Here is a 15946-nt window from a genome sequence, read left to right as displayed (position 1 = left end):
GTCCCGACACTACCCCCGCTATCCCTCCGGCAGATCCACCCACCGATCTCTCGGTCGATCAATTTAAATATTAAATATTAAATATTTAAGAAAAAAGAACAGAGCTGGAGTCTCTACAGGAAACCCCCTCTTTGAAGGCTCCTGGGAACGGACAGATACGGTACAGATCACCATCATCTGCAGAACTCCTGGAGGGGCAGAATTACCCTCACCCTCTTTCCGATCCCGATCAATTGGATCAGCTGGAGAAGATGTTGAAGCGCACGAGACAGGAGTCTTTCTCTGACAAGCTGTACAAGTTCCGCGGTGTCATCCTCGTCGTATCCGTGCCTCTTCTCCTCACTTCCTTTGTCCTCTTCCTCATGCCCCGTTCCTCGTCCGATGACGGCCTCATCTCGATGGAAGCCGCCGCTAGTGTCGTCGCCAACGACCCAAGATCGTCTCCTTCTCCCCACGGATCTAAAAGCTATGCTGTCATCTTCGACGCCGGAAGCTCCGGCAGCAGGGTCCACGTCTATTGTTTCGATGAAAATTTGAATCTTGTTCCCATCGGGAAAGAGCTCGAACTCTTCGTACAGGTAAGTTGAAATGGACTCGGCTGCCATACAACTACTCATTGCTCTCTTTTACGTTAACAAAGTAATGTGTAAGTTGGAGGAAACTATTAGGTGAGCTGATAAAGCAAGCATCAAGGTAACAATGCCAAACCAAAGGATCAAACGGAAACAAAAGAAACGAAAGGGAAACTTCAACCTAAATCACAAAGCCTTGTTATACTATATTCGCATTTGAGGTTTTTTTCCCCGATTCTATCAGCCGTTCTTTGTTGTTGTTGTTGTTGTGGTTGTTTATTATGGTATATGGAGCTGCATAGCTGTTTTAGGTATGTCAAACATTGCATACATTTAGGAGGAGTATGGGAATGCATAAGAAGGTGCCAGTGGGTTCCCCTGTTAAAGTCTCTGCCTGTTGTTACTGATATTTGTGATCGAGTCCCACCTTCACTTTTGCACAGTTTGTGCCTCCTTTGCATGATATGCACTTCCTCCCTTCTCTCTTGTACCAACTTACCTTTTCATGGGTTAGGGCACTTGTAATGTATTCAATTTCATCGGACTGAGAATTTATAAAAAAAAGTATGTCCGCAGATCCTGTTTTGATGCAGAAAAAGAGTTACTCCATAAATTGATTCAGATAAAGTACTTTAATTATGAATATTGCTTAATTTTAGCTAATAGTTAATTTTTGATGCAGAATAGAGTTACTGCTTCCATAGATTGATTCATATAAAGTACTTTGTTTTAGCTAATAGTTACTATAGGCATTAACATTGTTAGAAATATTACTTAATATTAAAAAAAAAAAAAGAAGCTTTTTTCCCCCTGAATAAAATGAATGTTCAAATGATTCAAATTATAAGAGAATCGGGGGTTCTTACAAATCTTATTTACTTGAGTCAAAGGTATCATGCAAGTTGTGGTCAAACAATATGGCATTAAGATGATAAGATTTAATCTAGAACTATTGGGTTCATATCTTATAACAAATCAAAATTTTAATATGAAGATTTTTCAAACATTTAGAAGAAATTGTGAAAACATACATTGTTTTAAAAACTTAGGAGATCTATGGATCTAGTGGTTGGTCAACAGTTCTATTGCATATCTTCAGTATTTTCATAGTAGATAAGTGGTTTACATGGAAATTTAATTTTTTAATTACATAATGTTTAGTGGTTTTATCTTATGAATAATCTGGAGATCTGTAGATCTTAGAGGGTCCATGGATGTATAACATATATTTAATGTAAACCGTGTACTTTGGCATTCAATAAGAATATGGATTTTATTTTAGGGTTCATTTTCTAATAACCAGGCTATTACGGTCATTACAGGCAGATAAATTGCAATTATGAGTCAACTACAGTGATTCATGCTGATATGCATCGATAAATTGTAATTGTTGGTGCAGATCTGTTAAACAAAAGAAATGATAGTTGTGGCCTGCAGGGGATTGATACATGTTGATGTAGTCTTTGGTTGTTGAAGTTTTATTGGATGAGATGTCAACTGGTGATCTTTTAGATTCTCCTTTTTCCCTATCTTATTAGGGTTGGGGTAAAAATTAACTGTAGTCTCTGTAGCGTTTAATTTTTCCTTTTAAATTTTCTTCGTGTTTAGTAATCAGAAATGGTTCAGATTATTCATCAGCTTATTTACTTGCTTGATTGTGTGCAATTAATATGCTGTAGCTTCAAAGTGTTATGGACCAAATCCCTCTGATCATTCTGGTCCTTCTTATTGCAGGAAAAACCGGGTTTGAGCTCATATGCCCACGATCCCCAGCTGGCTGCAGACTCACTACAGTCTCTTTTGGATCAAGCAGAAAGTGTTGTTCCCCAAGAGTTGCACCACCAGACACCAGTGAGAGTAGGGGTAGGTAATAGTAATTTCTTCTATATTTTTTTAAGTTCCACGATACACTTAGAATTTTAGATTGGAGGCAAGATACCTGCCCTTTAAGAATTTTTTGAATATCCATCCTCTATTTCTATTCATATTGATCAAATTACAATATTTATTCAGGCAACGGCAGGTCTGAGGGCCTTGAAAGGTGACACATCTGACAGAATTTTGCAAGCGGTAACTCCCATTTTCTTATGTGCTCTTGCATGTACAGAACACTGAAGAAGAATAATAAAAAGAGGAACGAAAAAAAGAGAGAAAGAGATCCAAATTTTTCCTCATTTCTTGTCACTCTGCATACCTCAGGTTAGAGATTTTCTTGAAGACAAAAGTTCCTTGAAATCAAAACCAGATTGGGTCACTGTCCTCGATGGAACTCAGGAGGGTGCCTTTCAGTGGGTATGTTATGTTAAACTCCCTTTGTTTATGTTTTTGCTGGTGCCTAAAAATTTGGTATGTGTAACTTCTAAAGGGCTATCCTGAGCACTGCATGAATCAAAGCAGAGGGGCATTGTTGAGGTCCTGCTGCCATAGACCTTGATGGCTTGATTGCTGATCATGTGGCCTGATTTTTAGTTGTAGTTCAAGAAACAAATCATGATTAGGGAAAAAAAATCATCCCCTTCTGTTTGATGCAGGAGATCCATTCAAAGTATGAATACATACTTTGCATCTCCCGGCCAAAACGAAATTTTTAATTGGCTTATTAGTTTGAATTCAAGTAACAGATAGGTACCGTCTTTGAATATAGACTATGCTTTTGCTTGTAAAACTTTTTGAATATATATTACTTAATATTATGAGAACTAGTATCCATTCCTTTAGACTCAGAGTTTAGCTCGAATATGTTCTTTGGATCAATCCTGCTGCCAAATCAGTAGGATACATACTTTGCATCTAAATTTTGCACCATGACATATCATCATAGTTGTCAGGGCAACGTCTAGGCGATGAGGCGCTCCTTGATGCTCAAGGAATCTGGTTGCCTCGAGTATCATGGCACCTAGATCTGTTTTAGCAATCACATTTTTAAGGGAATCCTGATTTATTATTCTAGAAGGCCTGATTATTTTTGTTCTGAAAATTACAAATTGTAGTAAGTCTGTGACTATATTTGATCATAGATCAAGAACTTGTCTCGAGTATAGGTTTTGAGCTGGCCAAATAGCGAGTTGGGTTGAGATCTCGACGACTTGGGGTATTTTTTTTTTGGAACTCGATGGCTGGTTTCGGTGGGTTTTAGACCTAGTTTGGTCATGAAAGTTGGTATACAACCTATTTTGGGCCATTTAAACACAATGGCACTACCAGTTTTTGAAAAATCAAAGTCCAAATAGGAGTTTCACACCAGGACAAACACTCATTTATGCCAGAAACTAGGACAAATACTTATTTATGCCTAATATCATTTAAGTAAATGTTTGTGTATTTGTATTTCATTTACTTAAGATAATATTCGTAAATAAGCAAATACCCCCTATTTGAATCCAATAAAAATAGTTAAAAAATAAATTTCAAAAGGAAAAAAAGTCAACCCCCCAATTCAAGAACAAAAACTGGATTTTCGACGGTAGGTGCAATTTTCAACTTTCTAATGTTGGGATTTTCTCAAATCTAAAAATTTCATAAATTTTGATATAGTAAAACATTGCTAAAAACTAAAAAGTGCGGTAAAATATTCATTTGTTTTGATGCCCAAATAAATATTTTCATTTAGAGCGATTTTGACAGCATTCACGCACACCAAATTAAGTTTGACCAGTACATAACTCCTTCAATATAAATCAGATTAAAGCAATCTCATTGTGGATCAACTGTTTGTTTCTTGCTTCTCCATGAGGTTCCCTCCAACAAATGTGCAATAACCTGTAGTTGACCTTCTGTCAACAGGAGATCCAGCCCAATCAGCATTTGAAAAACCCTAAACCCGTCCAGGACCATGATCCGAGTAAAGTAGACCATGTCCAGGAGCCTTCTTGAGGTATCGTAAGATACGCATAACAACATCATAATGAGGTGTTTGAGGAGCAAACAAAAATTGACTCACAACACTGACAAGAAAGGTAATGTCAGGTCGAGTCACAGTCAAATAATTTAGTTCCCCAACAAGCCTCCGATATTTCCCAGGATCACCAAGTACATCACCACCATTAGCTGTAAGTTTTAAAGTAGGATCTATGGGAGTATCTAGAGGTTTAGAGCTTAACAATCCTATAAGAGTCATCTCCTGTAATAACAATATCATCCACATATACAATAAGAAATATTTGTCCTACATCAGAATGTTGAAAAAATACAGAATGATCACTACTACAACGTGTCAGTCCAAACTCCAAGACAACTTCAGTGAATTGGCCAAACCGAGCTCGAGGACTGTTTTAGCCTGTACAAAGACTTCTTGAGCTTACACACCATCCCATACTCCTCCTGAGCAACAAACCCAGGGGGTTGCTCCATATAAACCTCCTCATGGAGATCCCCATGCCAGAAAACATTTTTAACATCCAACTGAAATAAGGGCCAATGATGAGTAGCAGCAAGAGAAATCAATATACGAACAAAAGTATGCTTAGCCATAAGAGAAAAAGTGTCCAAGTATTCAACACCATACACCTGGGCATAGCCCTTGGCCATAAGTCGGGCCCTCAAGCGTGCCAAAGAACCACTAGGATTCACCTTCACCACAAAAACCCATCGACAACCAATAATTGATTTACCAGAGGGTAACAGAACAAGATCCCATGTCTGATGTTCCTCCCACACCGACAGTTCCTCAATCATAGCATCCCTCCAACCAGGACTAGACAATGCCTCTACAACAGACTTAGGAATAGGATGACTTTCAATAGTATTCAAGGAGGAATGGAAGGTAGAGGATAAACTAGAATAGGATACAAATTTAGAAAGAGGATGTTGGGTACTACTCTGAACACCCTTAGGAATAGCAATAGGAACATCAATATTAGAAGAAACATTAAGAGTAGAAGAAGGATTACCTAGGGCAGGATCAGTCGACGAAGAAGAGGAGGCAGAAGTTGATGAAAGGGGTGGTGCCCAAACCTTCCGAAGATGGTGCTGGTACACAATAGGAGATGGTGACGGTGGAGGCGGCGGCAGTGGTGGAGAAACCTGTGGAACCTGTGAAGCAAGAGATTGAACGATATATAAAGGGAGATTTTTTTTTTATTCTGAATATTACCTGGGACCCGGGCTGGCCCCTACCATTTTATTAATAATCAAACTAAATCAAGAGAAAGAATACAAGGGGGGGGGGGACATATCCGCCTTACCCCAACCCGAGGATACAAAAGCACACTTACCACCACCAAAGGCCTTGAGGACCGAACCAAACCGCCCAAACAAAAAAACCAGACAAAAAAGAGAATCATTTGCAAATAACTGGAAGGCCCGCCACGTCTTCCCACGTGATTTTTTTCAGAGCCAGAGGAAGTTCGTCCCAATCGTGAAACACTGTGTTGGATGACGAGTCACAAGCGTAATTCGCCAACCAATCAGCAACTCTGTTACCCTCTCTAAAGGTGAACAAAATCATAGGACAGAGAGATTGAATCAGGCGAAGAATTTCGTGGAACCAGTACCACCCCCTCCAAAACTTGCACTTCTTCTTAGTGATGTAGTGTACTGCCATTGCAGAATCAGAATTTACATGGAATTCCAAGAGACCCATCTCGGCGCAAAGCTGAAGACTGTCCCGAATTGCTCTAAAGTTAGCTATTGAGTTAGTACACTCTCCATAGAAATTTGCAAATGCGGCCAACACCTGACCTCTTCCATCCCTAACAATACCCCGTCCTCCACCTATCCCAGGATTACCTTTACATGCACCGTCCACATTGAGCTTTATGGCATTGAAAGGAGGGCACCAATAGATAGCCTTCGGAGGATTAGAATGACTCTGGGAATGGGGAATTTTAAAAATTTGGGGGATCATCTAATTTAGAAACAAGAAAACTGAATCACCATAAGGGGTAGACTCAAAGAAGGAAACATCAGTTGTGATAATATTTTTGTAACTCAAAATGAGTAACAACGATAGCCCTTCTGAGTATGAGAATAGCCAACAAAGATGCATTTAAGAGCTTTGGGATCCAACTTAGAAACACCTGGACCATGATCACGAATGAAACAAACACTACTAAAGACACGTGATGGTAAGGCAAATAAAGGAGCAGAAGGAAATAACAACGAATGAGCATGGAATAAGAATTCGTTGAGGTTTCGGTAATATCTCGCTTTTTTGGAAAAGCGAGACGAGATTATAGGCGAAATAAGAGGAATGCATTGTCTCACCGAGATCTCTGTGGGAAACCTTGGTATACAGATACTTATTTATGCCTAATACCATTTAAGTATATGTTTTATATTTGTTAAATCTGATTTATGCCAGAAACTAGGACAGACAATTATATCTAGGAAAGCTTTCCAACAAATCCAAGATTGCTTAATTCTGATTTATATTGAAGGAGTTATGTTTTGTTCAAACCTTATTTGGTGTGCGTGAATGTTGTCTAAATCGATTTCAATGAAAATATTTTTCAGACATCAAAACAAATGAATATTTTACCATACTTTTGGTTTTTAGCAATGTTTTACCATATTAAGATTTATGGAATTTTTAGATTTGAGAAAAACCCCAACATTTAAAAGTTGAAAATTGCACCTACCGCCGAAAATCCAGTTTTTGTTTGGGGGGTTGACTTTTTATCCTTTTGGAATTTAATTTTTAACTATTTTATTAGATTCAAATAAGGAGCATTTGTTTATTTATGAATAATATCTTAAGTAAATGAAATAACAAATATAAAAACATTTACTTATTTATGAATAATATTTTAAGTAAATGAAATAACAAATATAAAAACATTTACTTATTTATGAATAATATTTAGGCACAAATAAGTGCATGTTCTGGTTTCTGGCATAAATATTTGTCCTGGTTTCCCACTAAGTCAAAACTCCTATTTGGACTTTGATTTTGGAAAATCTGATAGTGTCATTGTGTTTAAATAGCCTAAAGTAGGTTGTATACCAAGTTTCATGACCAAACTAACTCAACAACCCACCAAAACCATCAAATGAGTTAAAAAAAAAAAAAAAAAAAGGTACACTAGGCGAGATCTCGGTCCAACTCGGTTTTTGGCCTTACCGAAATCAGGTCCAAAACCGAGTTCTTGAACCATGCGAATGAGGTATACCTAATGTAGCTCTAAATAGGAGAAGTATCCTATTAGAGGCCAAACAACAGGATCAAAAGGGGCTGTTGGTTTGAATGGGCAGAATTAGGGTTTGTTAGGTTTTACAGAGATAATGTAAATTAGGGTTGGAGTGGGAGAATGGGGCTGCAAGTTGGATCGAGTGGAGGGGATGTAGTATGGGGGCTGTGGTTTGAATTTGAAATAATTCTGATGGTCAAATATGGCTGGGCAGCAAGATCTAGGGTTTAATCGAATTAGGGTTTAATGGAGTTCAAACAAAAATAAAGGGGGATTAATTGAGGGAGGGAGTAGAGGATTAGAAGAAATTAATGAACAAGTTGCAGCAGAAATCCACTAGTGACAGCTTGGACAGAAGTGAAGGATAGAACCACCTTCGAATTGGGATCCTCCCGGCCGTCACGGCTCAAGGAGTTGATTGGATTCCACCAATCCCTTTCCACCTTGATAGAACCACAAGGATGCACACTCACAAGGAGCAAGGAGTAGCTATGGCAGCAAACAAAAGCTTTTCATTAATCAAATTCGTGTACCATACTTGGCCCGCTTACAACCTTATATAAAAAACTCAAAATTAGACTCCTACACTAAAAAGGAAAGGCCTAACCCAATCCTTAATCTATTAGGTAACTTAAACTGACTAGGAAACTGAAATACTAAAGGAAATAGACTCAAAACATGGCTGGACTTATAGAGTCCTAATCCAGCCCAACTTACATCACATGACCGCTTAAGTTGTCACATGACCACTGAAACAAGTCATATGATCACTTAAGTGATCACATGACCACTAGTTACATAAAAATCAAAACTAAGGAATTAAAACAGCTAATCCCGTATGCAACCTAATTACCCATATTTTAGGCCCATAAAAGTGACCTATTACATAGAAAACCCATGGGATCAAAGGCCCAACATACATATAATCCAACCCTAGACTTATTTCGGTGATGAATCTGAATCAACTCTCCCCAACTTGAAAAAATTCACCCTCGAATTTTGCTGTGATGAGGGGGAAACAACATATGAATAGCAACTTCAACCATTTCCAAACAAAATTCTGGTGATGCAGGAACATTAGGGATGAAGTCTTCAAGGCGTGGAGCTTTCTCTTCGAAGAACCATGGTGGCATAACAAATTCTATGTGTTCGATCTTTGAATCACCAGTGACTATCCTATCCATAGAGTCTTCAGTGTTAATAACCTTCTTAGACACCAACTCCACCTCTTCATCTTCTACTGTATCAGCCTTATCTACATTGGTTTCTTCGACATAGACCACTTCAGTAGGATCTTCGACATGTTGACTTTCCATCTTTGAAGCTATTGGAGTGGTCTCTTTCTTTTCATCACAATTCACTGTCACTTCAGATATATTTTCAACTTCCTTTGGCAATGAAAATATGTATTCTCTATACCTGTCTGTGTCTTCTCTGTAACCTTTGAGTCTATCCCTGTGATCTCTGGCAGGGGTGACTCTTTGTTCCTCCCAATCGTTGCAACCTATCCAGGATGGCTTCAGTTGCAGCCCTTTGTTCAGCAGCAAATTTCTGGAACAATTCCAACATAGCAGCCATAGGATCTGCTGATGGATTTACTACTTGATTACCATGTTGATCCATGGCTCTGATACCAAGTTAATGTAGCTCTAAATAGGAGAAGGATCCTATTAGAGGCCAAACAACATGATCAAAAGGGGCTGTTGGTTCAAATGGGCAGAATTAGGGGTTTTTTGGGTTTTACAAAGACAATGTAAATTAGGGTTGGAGTGGACGAATGGGGCTGCAAGTTGGATCGAGTGGAGGGGATGTAGTATGGAGGCTGTGGTTTGAATTTGAAATAATTCTGATGGTCAAGTATGGCTGGGCAGTAAGATCTAGGGTTTAATCGAATTAGGGTTTAATGGAATTCAAACAAAAATAAAGGGGGATCAATTGGGGGAGGGAATAGAGGATTAGAAGAAGAAATTAATGAACAAGTTGCAGTAGAAATCCACTAGCAACAGCTTGAACAGAAGTGAAGGATAGAACCACCTTCGAATTGGGATCCTCCCGGCCATCACGGCGCAAGGAGTTGATTGGATTCCACCAATCCCTTTCCACCTTGATAGAACTACAAGGATGCACGCTCACAAGGAGCAAGGAGCAGTTATGGCAGCAAACAAAAGCTTTTCATTAATCAAATTCGTGTACCATACTTGGCCCCCTTACAACCTTATATAAAAAACTCAAAATTAGATTCTTACACTAAAAAGGAAAGGCCTAACCCAATCCTTAACCTATTAGGTAACTTAAACTAACTAGGAAACTGAAATACTAAAGGAAATAGGCTCAAAACATGGCTGGACTTACAGAGTCCTAATCCAGCCCAACTTACATCACATGACCACTTAAGTTATCACATGACCACTTAAACAAGTCACATGATCACTTAAGTAATCACATGACCACTAATTACATAAAAATCAAAAATAAGGAATTAAAACAGCTAATCCCGTATGCAACCTAATTACCCATATTTTAGGCCCATAAAAGTGGCCTATTACATAGAAAATTCATGGGATCAAAGGCCCAACATACATATAATCCAACCCTAGACTTATTTCTAAAGAAATAAGCCCATTTTGGTGATGAATTTGCATCAATACCACCACGTAAAATAGAGGAAGGCATGCAGTTAAATAGATAACACACAGTAAAAAATAGCATAAGCCCAAAAAGGTTTGGTCACCTTCATCTCAAATAAAAGAGACCGTGTGACCTCCATTAAATGTCGATTCTTTCTTTCTACCACATCATTTTGTTGTGTGTGTCAGCATAGGAGGATTGATGAATAATGCCATGCTGAACAATATAAGTAGTGAAGGGATCAGAAAAGTCTTCTTTAGCATTATTGCTATGAAGAATACGTAAAGGAGTACTAAACTGAGTTTTAACCTCATTTACAAAAGCACAAAAAATAGAGAACAACTCTGAATGATGTTTCATTAAATAAAGCCAAGTAACTCTGGAATAGTCATCAACAAAAGTAACAAAATAACTAAAGCCAACTTAGAAACAACTAGACAAGGACCCCCCGTACATCTGACTGAACTAAAGAAAAAAGTTGGTTAGACCGTTGATTGACTCTAGGGTGATAGCTTACTTGGTGAAGCTTCCCAAACTGACAGGACTCACAATTTAAGGTAGAAATAGACCGAAAGGAGAATATAAAAGCCTTAAACTAGGCAACGATGGATGACCCAAACGAAAATGGACTTGGTGAGGTGATGCCACACTGGAACATGCTGCAGATGAAGTATCCTCGAGTAGGTACAGCCCCCCTGTTTCATGATCTCTACCAATCATCTTCTTCGTCGTAAGGTCCTAAAAGACACAAGAATCAGAGAAAAAGGTTGCAGAACAATTATAAGTTCTAGTAAACTTATTAACAGAGAAAAGATTAAAAGGAAACTCAGGCAAATAAAGAACAAAAGATAAGGATAAAGGAGGAGTGGCATGAACAGTGCCTGTACTAGTTACTTTTGTTAGAGTTGTTAGAATATGTAATAAGGGTATTTTAGGAACTAGTCTTTTGTCTAGTTGCCTTATAATGTATTTTCTCCTGTTTATCCTTTTTACCTTTTACCTCCCTAGGATGTAGTATTTCTCTTGTTATCAATTAAGTGATATAGCTGTGTGGAGAATACTCTCCAACACAACACATTACCACCGGACCATCTTCTCCTCTATTCTCTTGTCTTCTTCTTCTTCTTCTTCTCCTCCTCCTTCAACTTCCTCTCCTTATCTTACATACATTTATAACCTAAAAGCCAACTACTTTAGCTACAAAACCATTAGCTACCAGAGACTCCAGTCATATGGTCCGATGCACCTGAATCAATGATCCAGGGGCGGGAAGCAGTCGGAAGACATGCAGTGGCATTACCTGTCTGAACAAATGTAGCAGTAGGAGGCTGGGAAGACCGAGAAATCTGAAACTGGGTAAAGCGTGCATAATCCTCATCAGACATCTTCACTTTCTTACCCTCAAACAGTGGAGATGATGTAGCAACGGAATTAGCAAACTACTGCTGTGGTGGTTTGCCATGGAGTATCCAACAAAAGCGTTGGATATGTCTTGTGGGACCACAATGGTGACAAGTCTTCACCAATCTTGAAGAATCTGAACCAGCTTGAGTGCCAGAAATAGGAGCTTTGCCAGAACCAGCTCCACGACCTGACTACCATCAGTCCTTGTCCCACTACTGGGCCCATGGTAAGGTGTAAAGGAAGCCAAAGCTGAATTATCCACAGCAGTGGAATCGTGATTCGTGAGAATTCTCACGAGATACTCGTAGAACTCGTGAAAAAGTATCCAAAAGTGTGGCTACCTTATCACTACCAAGTATCTGGGAACAAATGGAATCAAATTCCTTCCCAAAGTAGGGAATTCAGCTCCTCATACATCCTCTTAAAATCAGCGAAGTACTGGGTCAAAGGACGACCCTTTCAATCAGCCCTGTAAAACTCCTGAGACAACTCATAGATACGAGACAAGTTGTTCTGTCCAGTGTAAAAAATATTCAGATATTCCCATAACTCCTTAACAGTATCAATATGGGTCACCAAATCAACAATCTGATTTTCCGTGGAATTCAGCAGTTGTCCTATAATACGTGCATCAATGGTGTCCAACGATGCATCATCAGCAGGTTTAGTCTTCGTCAAATGGTCCTGTTGGTCACGACCAATCAACATCAGCTTAACAATTTTCTTCCATTGTTTTATTTTCAGTAATACGGGAGGACGAAGACACAACCGTAGTAATTACATTCTTTGATGGTGCAGACATCTTCCACAATCACATAAATGGAATGAAGTAGCAACACATATCAATGATTCAGAGATAAACCCAAAACCCTGAAAAAGTCGATCTCAAGCCAAAACCCTGAAAAGTCAATCTCCAAAATCATAATGGATGCTTGATCTCAAAGCCCTGAAGAAGAATCAATCTCCAACCTCTTAACTTAATGAAGAATCAATCTCCAAAAACATTGCTGAAGAAGTCGATCTCCAAAAACCCCGATAAAATCGATCTCAAAAATCCTGCTGCAAAAGTCAATCCAAAACCCTGAAAATACTCGATCTCCAATCTGCTGCAGGAATCGATCTCAAACCCTGATAAAACTCAATCCCCAATCTCTGAATCTGGACCTTGAATCCATTCTTCACTCCATAAATCAATCACCACCAGCAAGAGAGACATAGTTCTCAATCTTCAAACATGAACTAGTCTCTAAACAGTCCCAAAATACAGCATAGGGTGCTGCACCCCTTTCAAACAAAACTCGAACTGATATGAATCAATCAATGATGATTGAAACCTTGAAAAGGAGGAGACAAGATAGTAGGAAAGTTGTAGCAGTCCCTAGAGATCTTGCTCTGATACCATGTAAATAATAATAGAAGAGAAAAGGAGAAGAAGAGAAGAAGGAGAGAACAATGAGAATTGATATGCTTGTGTAACCTTGGGAGTTTCAACTTCATGTTGGAGCTCCCTGATGCAGATCCAAGCATCCATGAGCTGAAGAAGCCACCCTAATCATAGGGTCTTAGTTAGGAGCCTTAGTTTATTTTCTGTTTTCAATACTTAGTTTATTTTTCATGTTTTAGTGTTTTAAATTGAACCAGTTGAACCCAAGGTTCGAGATCTCGCCGAGTTTCTCGGATTTTCGAAATCTTGAGACGAGATTGCCTGCGAGTCTCAAAAGTGCAATATCTCGGTGAGATCTCGGATCTCGGTTGGATCTTGGTTTCGACCCATTATTTTAACCCACCTACCACTTAAATACCTTACCTAATTGGACAAAACTCGACATATCTCGGGTCCAGATCTCGGGTTGACCCAAAGTTGAGGTTTCGAGTTGAAAAAAAAAAAATGCACCAACTCGGCGAGGGGTGAGATCTCGACTCGTCTCGGTTTTTCCAAGAGTCAAGTTGGCACCGAGACCTGAATTTTAGTACCTTGGTTGAACCACTGGTCCAATTTAAGTGAAATGTTCCTATGGACTGATAGGGTCTTATATCCTATTGGTTACTTAGGAATCTTCTGAGTGTTTTAATTGGTTTTAAGTTGTTTTAATTAGCTTTTAATTTCAGTCATACCCTTCCACGATTTATGAAGGAGGGATTTAGATTTGTAATAGGATTGGGGCCCAAGGCCATATTATTAATAGAAAACGTGGGAGGCTCTACAAAGAAAACAATTTTTTTAAAATATTTCATTTGAAGCTTGCTGCCTTTGCTCCTGTGAGAGTGTTGCTGCCTTGTGGATCTCAAGGTGAGGGATTGGGGGATTACCGATTGACTCCTTGCATCTGTTAAGATCGGGAGGTTCTTCTTCTTCACTCCTTGCATCTGTTAAGATCGGGAAATACCTTCTTCAATCAATTTTCAAGCTGCTACTGCCGCTGATCTTTAAACCAGTAAGTTATTTTAATTTCGTGCAACTATCCTTCTTCTCCTAATCCTCTACAGCCTACCCTAATCATTCCCCAATCAATCCCCACTAAACCCTAGCTTCATTAAACCCTTGAATCCCTGTTCAGCCCTATTCCCCCATCAGCTTACACTCAAATTTCAACCACAGTTCCTGCTCAGCAACCCTTCCACTCGACCTTAACCCTAGGTCTATCCTCCCCTCAAAACCCTAATTCCCCTCCTTCCCCATAAACCAAAAACCCTAGATTCTAGATCCCCACTTTACCCATCCATTCAGCCTGAAACTTTGGCCGAGTGACCTTCTCTGCCCTTGGGAAACTCGACCTGAATCTCTGCCCATAATTCCAATCATAAACCCTAGTTTCCCCTTGTTAAATTATGTACACCAGAATACCATGGGGTTATTCTGGTCTTTTGGGTGTTTTATTTATTTTTTATTTATGTATTTGTGAGCAAGGGTAGAAATGTAATTAGGGCTGTGACACTGTTCACGTGAACAGTGTCGTGAATAGTGTTTCACCTTGTAATCTCTTTTATTATTATTATAAATAGAGAGCTTGACTGATCTCATTGATCATTCAAGCATTATTCCACAAACCTGTTTTGTTAACATGGTATCAAAGCCAAAATTTCTCTGATCTAAGTTTTCAAAACCCTCCCCCTTCCTATCGTTTTTTCTTTCCTCCCCTTCTCTCGATTTCTTCTCTCTTTTTTCCCCTTTGCTTCTCCTCCCTTCCTAAGGGCAGCACTACAGAGGTGATCATATGATCTAGTTGCTGCCCTATTCCCACCTCTGTTTTTCCCCTTTATGAGACAATTTATTTGGTTCGATTGCTGTTGGTTCCTGTCTGCGATTTTTGGAGTTTCCAGAATTTTGAAGCCCTAGCCACTACCATTGATCAAGGCTGGGTTTCTGCATATTGGACACTCATCTGCGATCTGGACCAGCTGCCCTCAAGCCTTTTTTGGTTGTTGAAGACCCCTTCTCCCAATCGATTCCTCTTTTTTAGGGTTTTCTAAAACCCTGATCATTATCGATTTTTGGGAATTGCGCTGTTTGCTGTTGTTTTTTTATTGGAGCTTCTTCTCTTCATCGAGGACATCCTCTACAGGTTCCTGGACAGATTCGATCAAGCTTCTTCGTCAATTTTTTTTGGATCCCCATCACCACATCGTTCTCCAATTTCAGGTTCTCTTCCAAAACACTGACATTGTCGATCTCTGTGGAAGGGATCTCTCTGCTGCTGCTGATTTTTTGGGAGCTGTTTTGCCCTTCATATTGGCCCACTCGACCTTGATTTCAGCTCTTGGTTTGGTGTAATTGCTGGTTTTTCATTTTCCACAGCCTTGTTGCAACTATGGGTGACTCTGCTGATTCCACTGCAACTTCTAATCAACCTGGACATGAAAAATCAGATTATCATACTTTTCAGCCCAATCCCATCAAACTTGATGGCAGCAACTACCTATTGTGGTCTCGGTCAGCCTCTTTTGCTATTGCTGGCCGTGGTCTCACTGGCCACATTGATGACACTGTTCCCATGCCTGCTGCCCTGACTCGCTGGCTTGCCAGCAATGGTGTTCTCATGTCTTATTTGATTGGTTCTATGACTTCGGACATTGCACATGGGTTCCTCCTTTTTGATATAGCTTCTCAGGTTTGGTCAGCCTGTAAGGAAACGTGCGGACAGCTTGGTAATGATGCACAGGTCTATGAACTCAGGAAGAAGGTTCTTCATACTACTCAGGGGGACTTAACAGTCT

The 15946-nt window shown here is 39.4% G+C and overlaps 1 protein-coding gene across 1 annotated transcript in view; it reads left to right on the top strand.

Moving 5' to 3' along the window:
- The window catches only part of LOC122643901 (probable apyrase 1), a 37412-nt gene continuing 21466 nt past the window's right edge, over positions 1-15946 (top strand). Inside the window, exons 1-4 of the mRNA XM_043837475.1 lie at positions 1-578; positions 2307-2435; positions 2586-2642; positions 2772-2864. Of these exons, the coding sequence (XP_043693410.1) occupies positions 252-578; positions 2307-2435; positions 2586-2642; positions 2772-2864 (606 nt within the window). The 5' untranslated portion in view covers positions 1-251. The remainder of the gene's footprint in view (positions 579-2306; positions 2436-2585; positions 2643-2771; positions 2865-15946) is intronic.

This window comes from Telopea speciosissima, chromosome 10 (genome assembly GCF_018873765.1).
Source record: "Telopea speciosissima isolate NSW1024214 ecotype Mountain lineage chromosome 10, Tspe_v1, whole genome shotgun sequence".
NCBI classification, from domain to species: domain Eukaryota; kingdom Viridiplantae; phylum Streptophyta; class Magnoliopsida; order Proteales; family Proteaceae; genus Telopea; species Telopea speciosissima.
The sequence above is the reverse complement of the archived record's forward strand: the minus strand, read 5'-3'. Positions and strand labels throughout refer to the sequence as shown.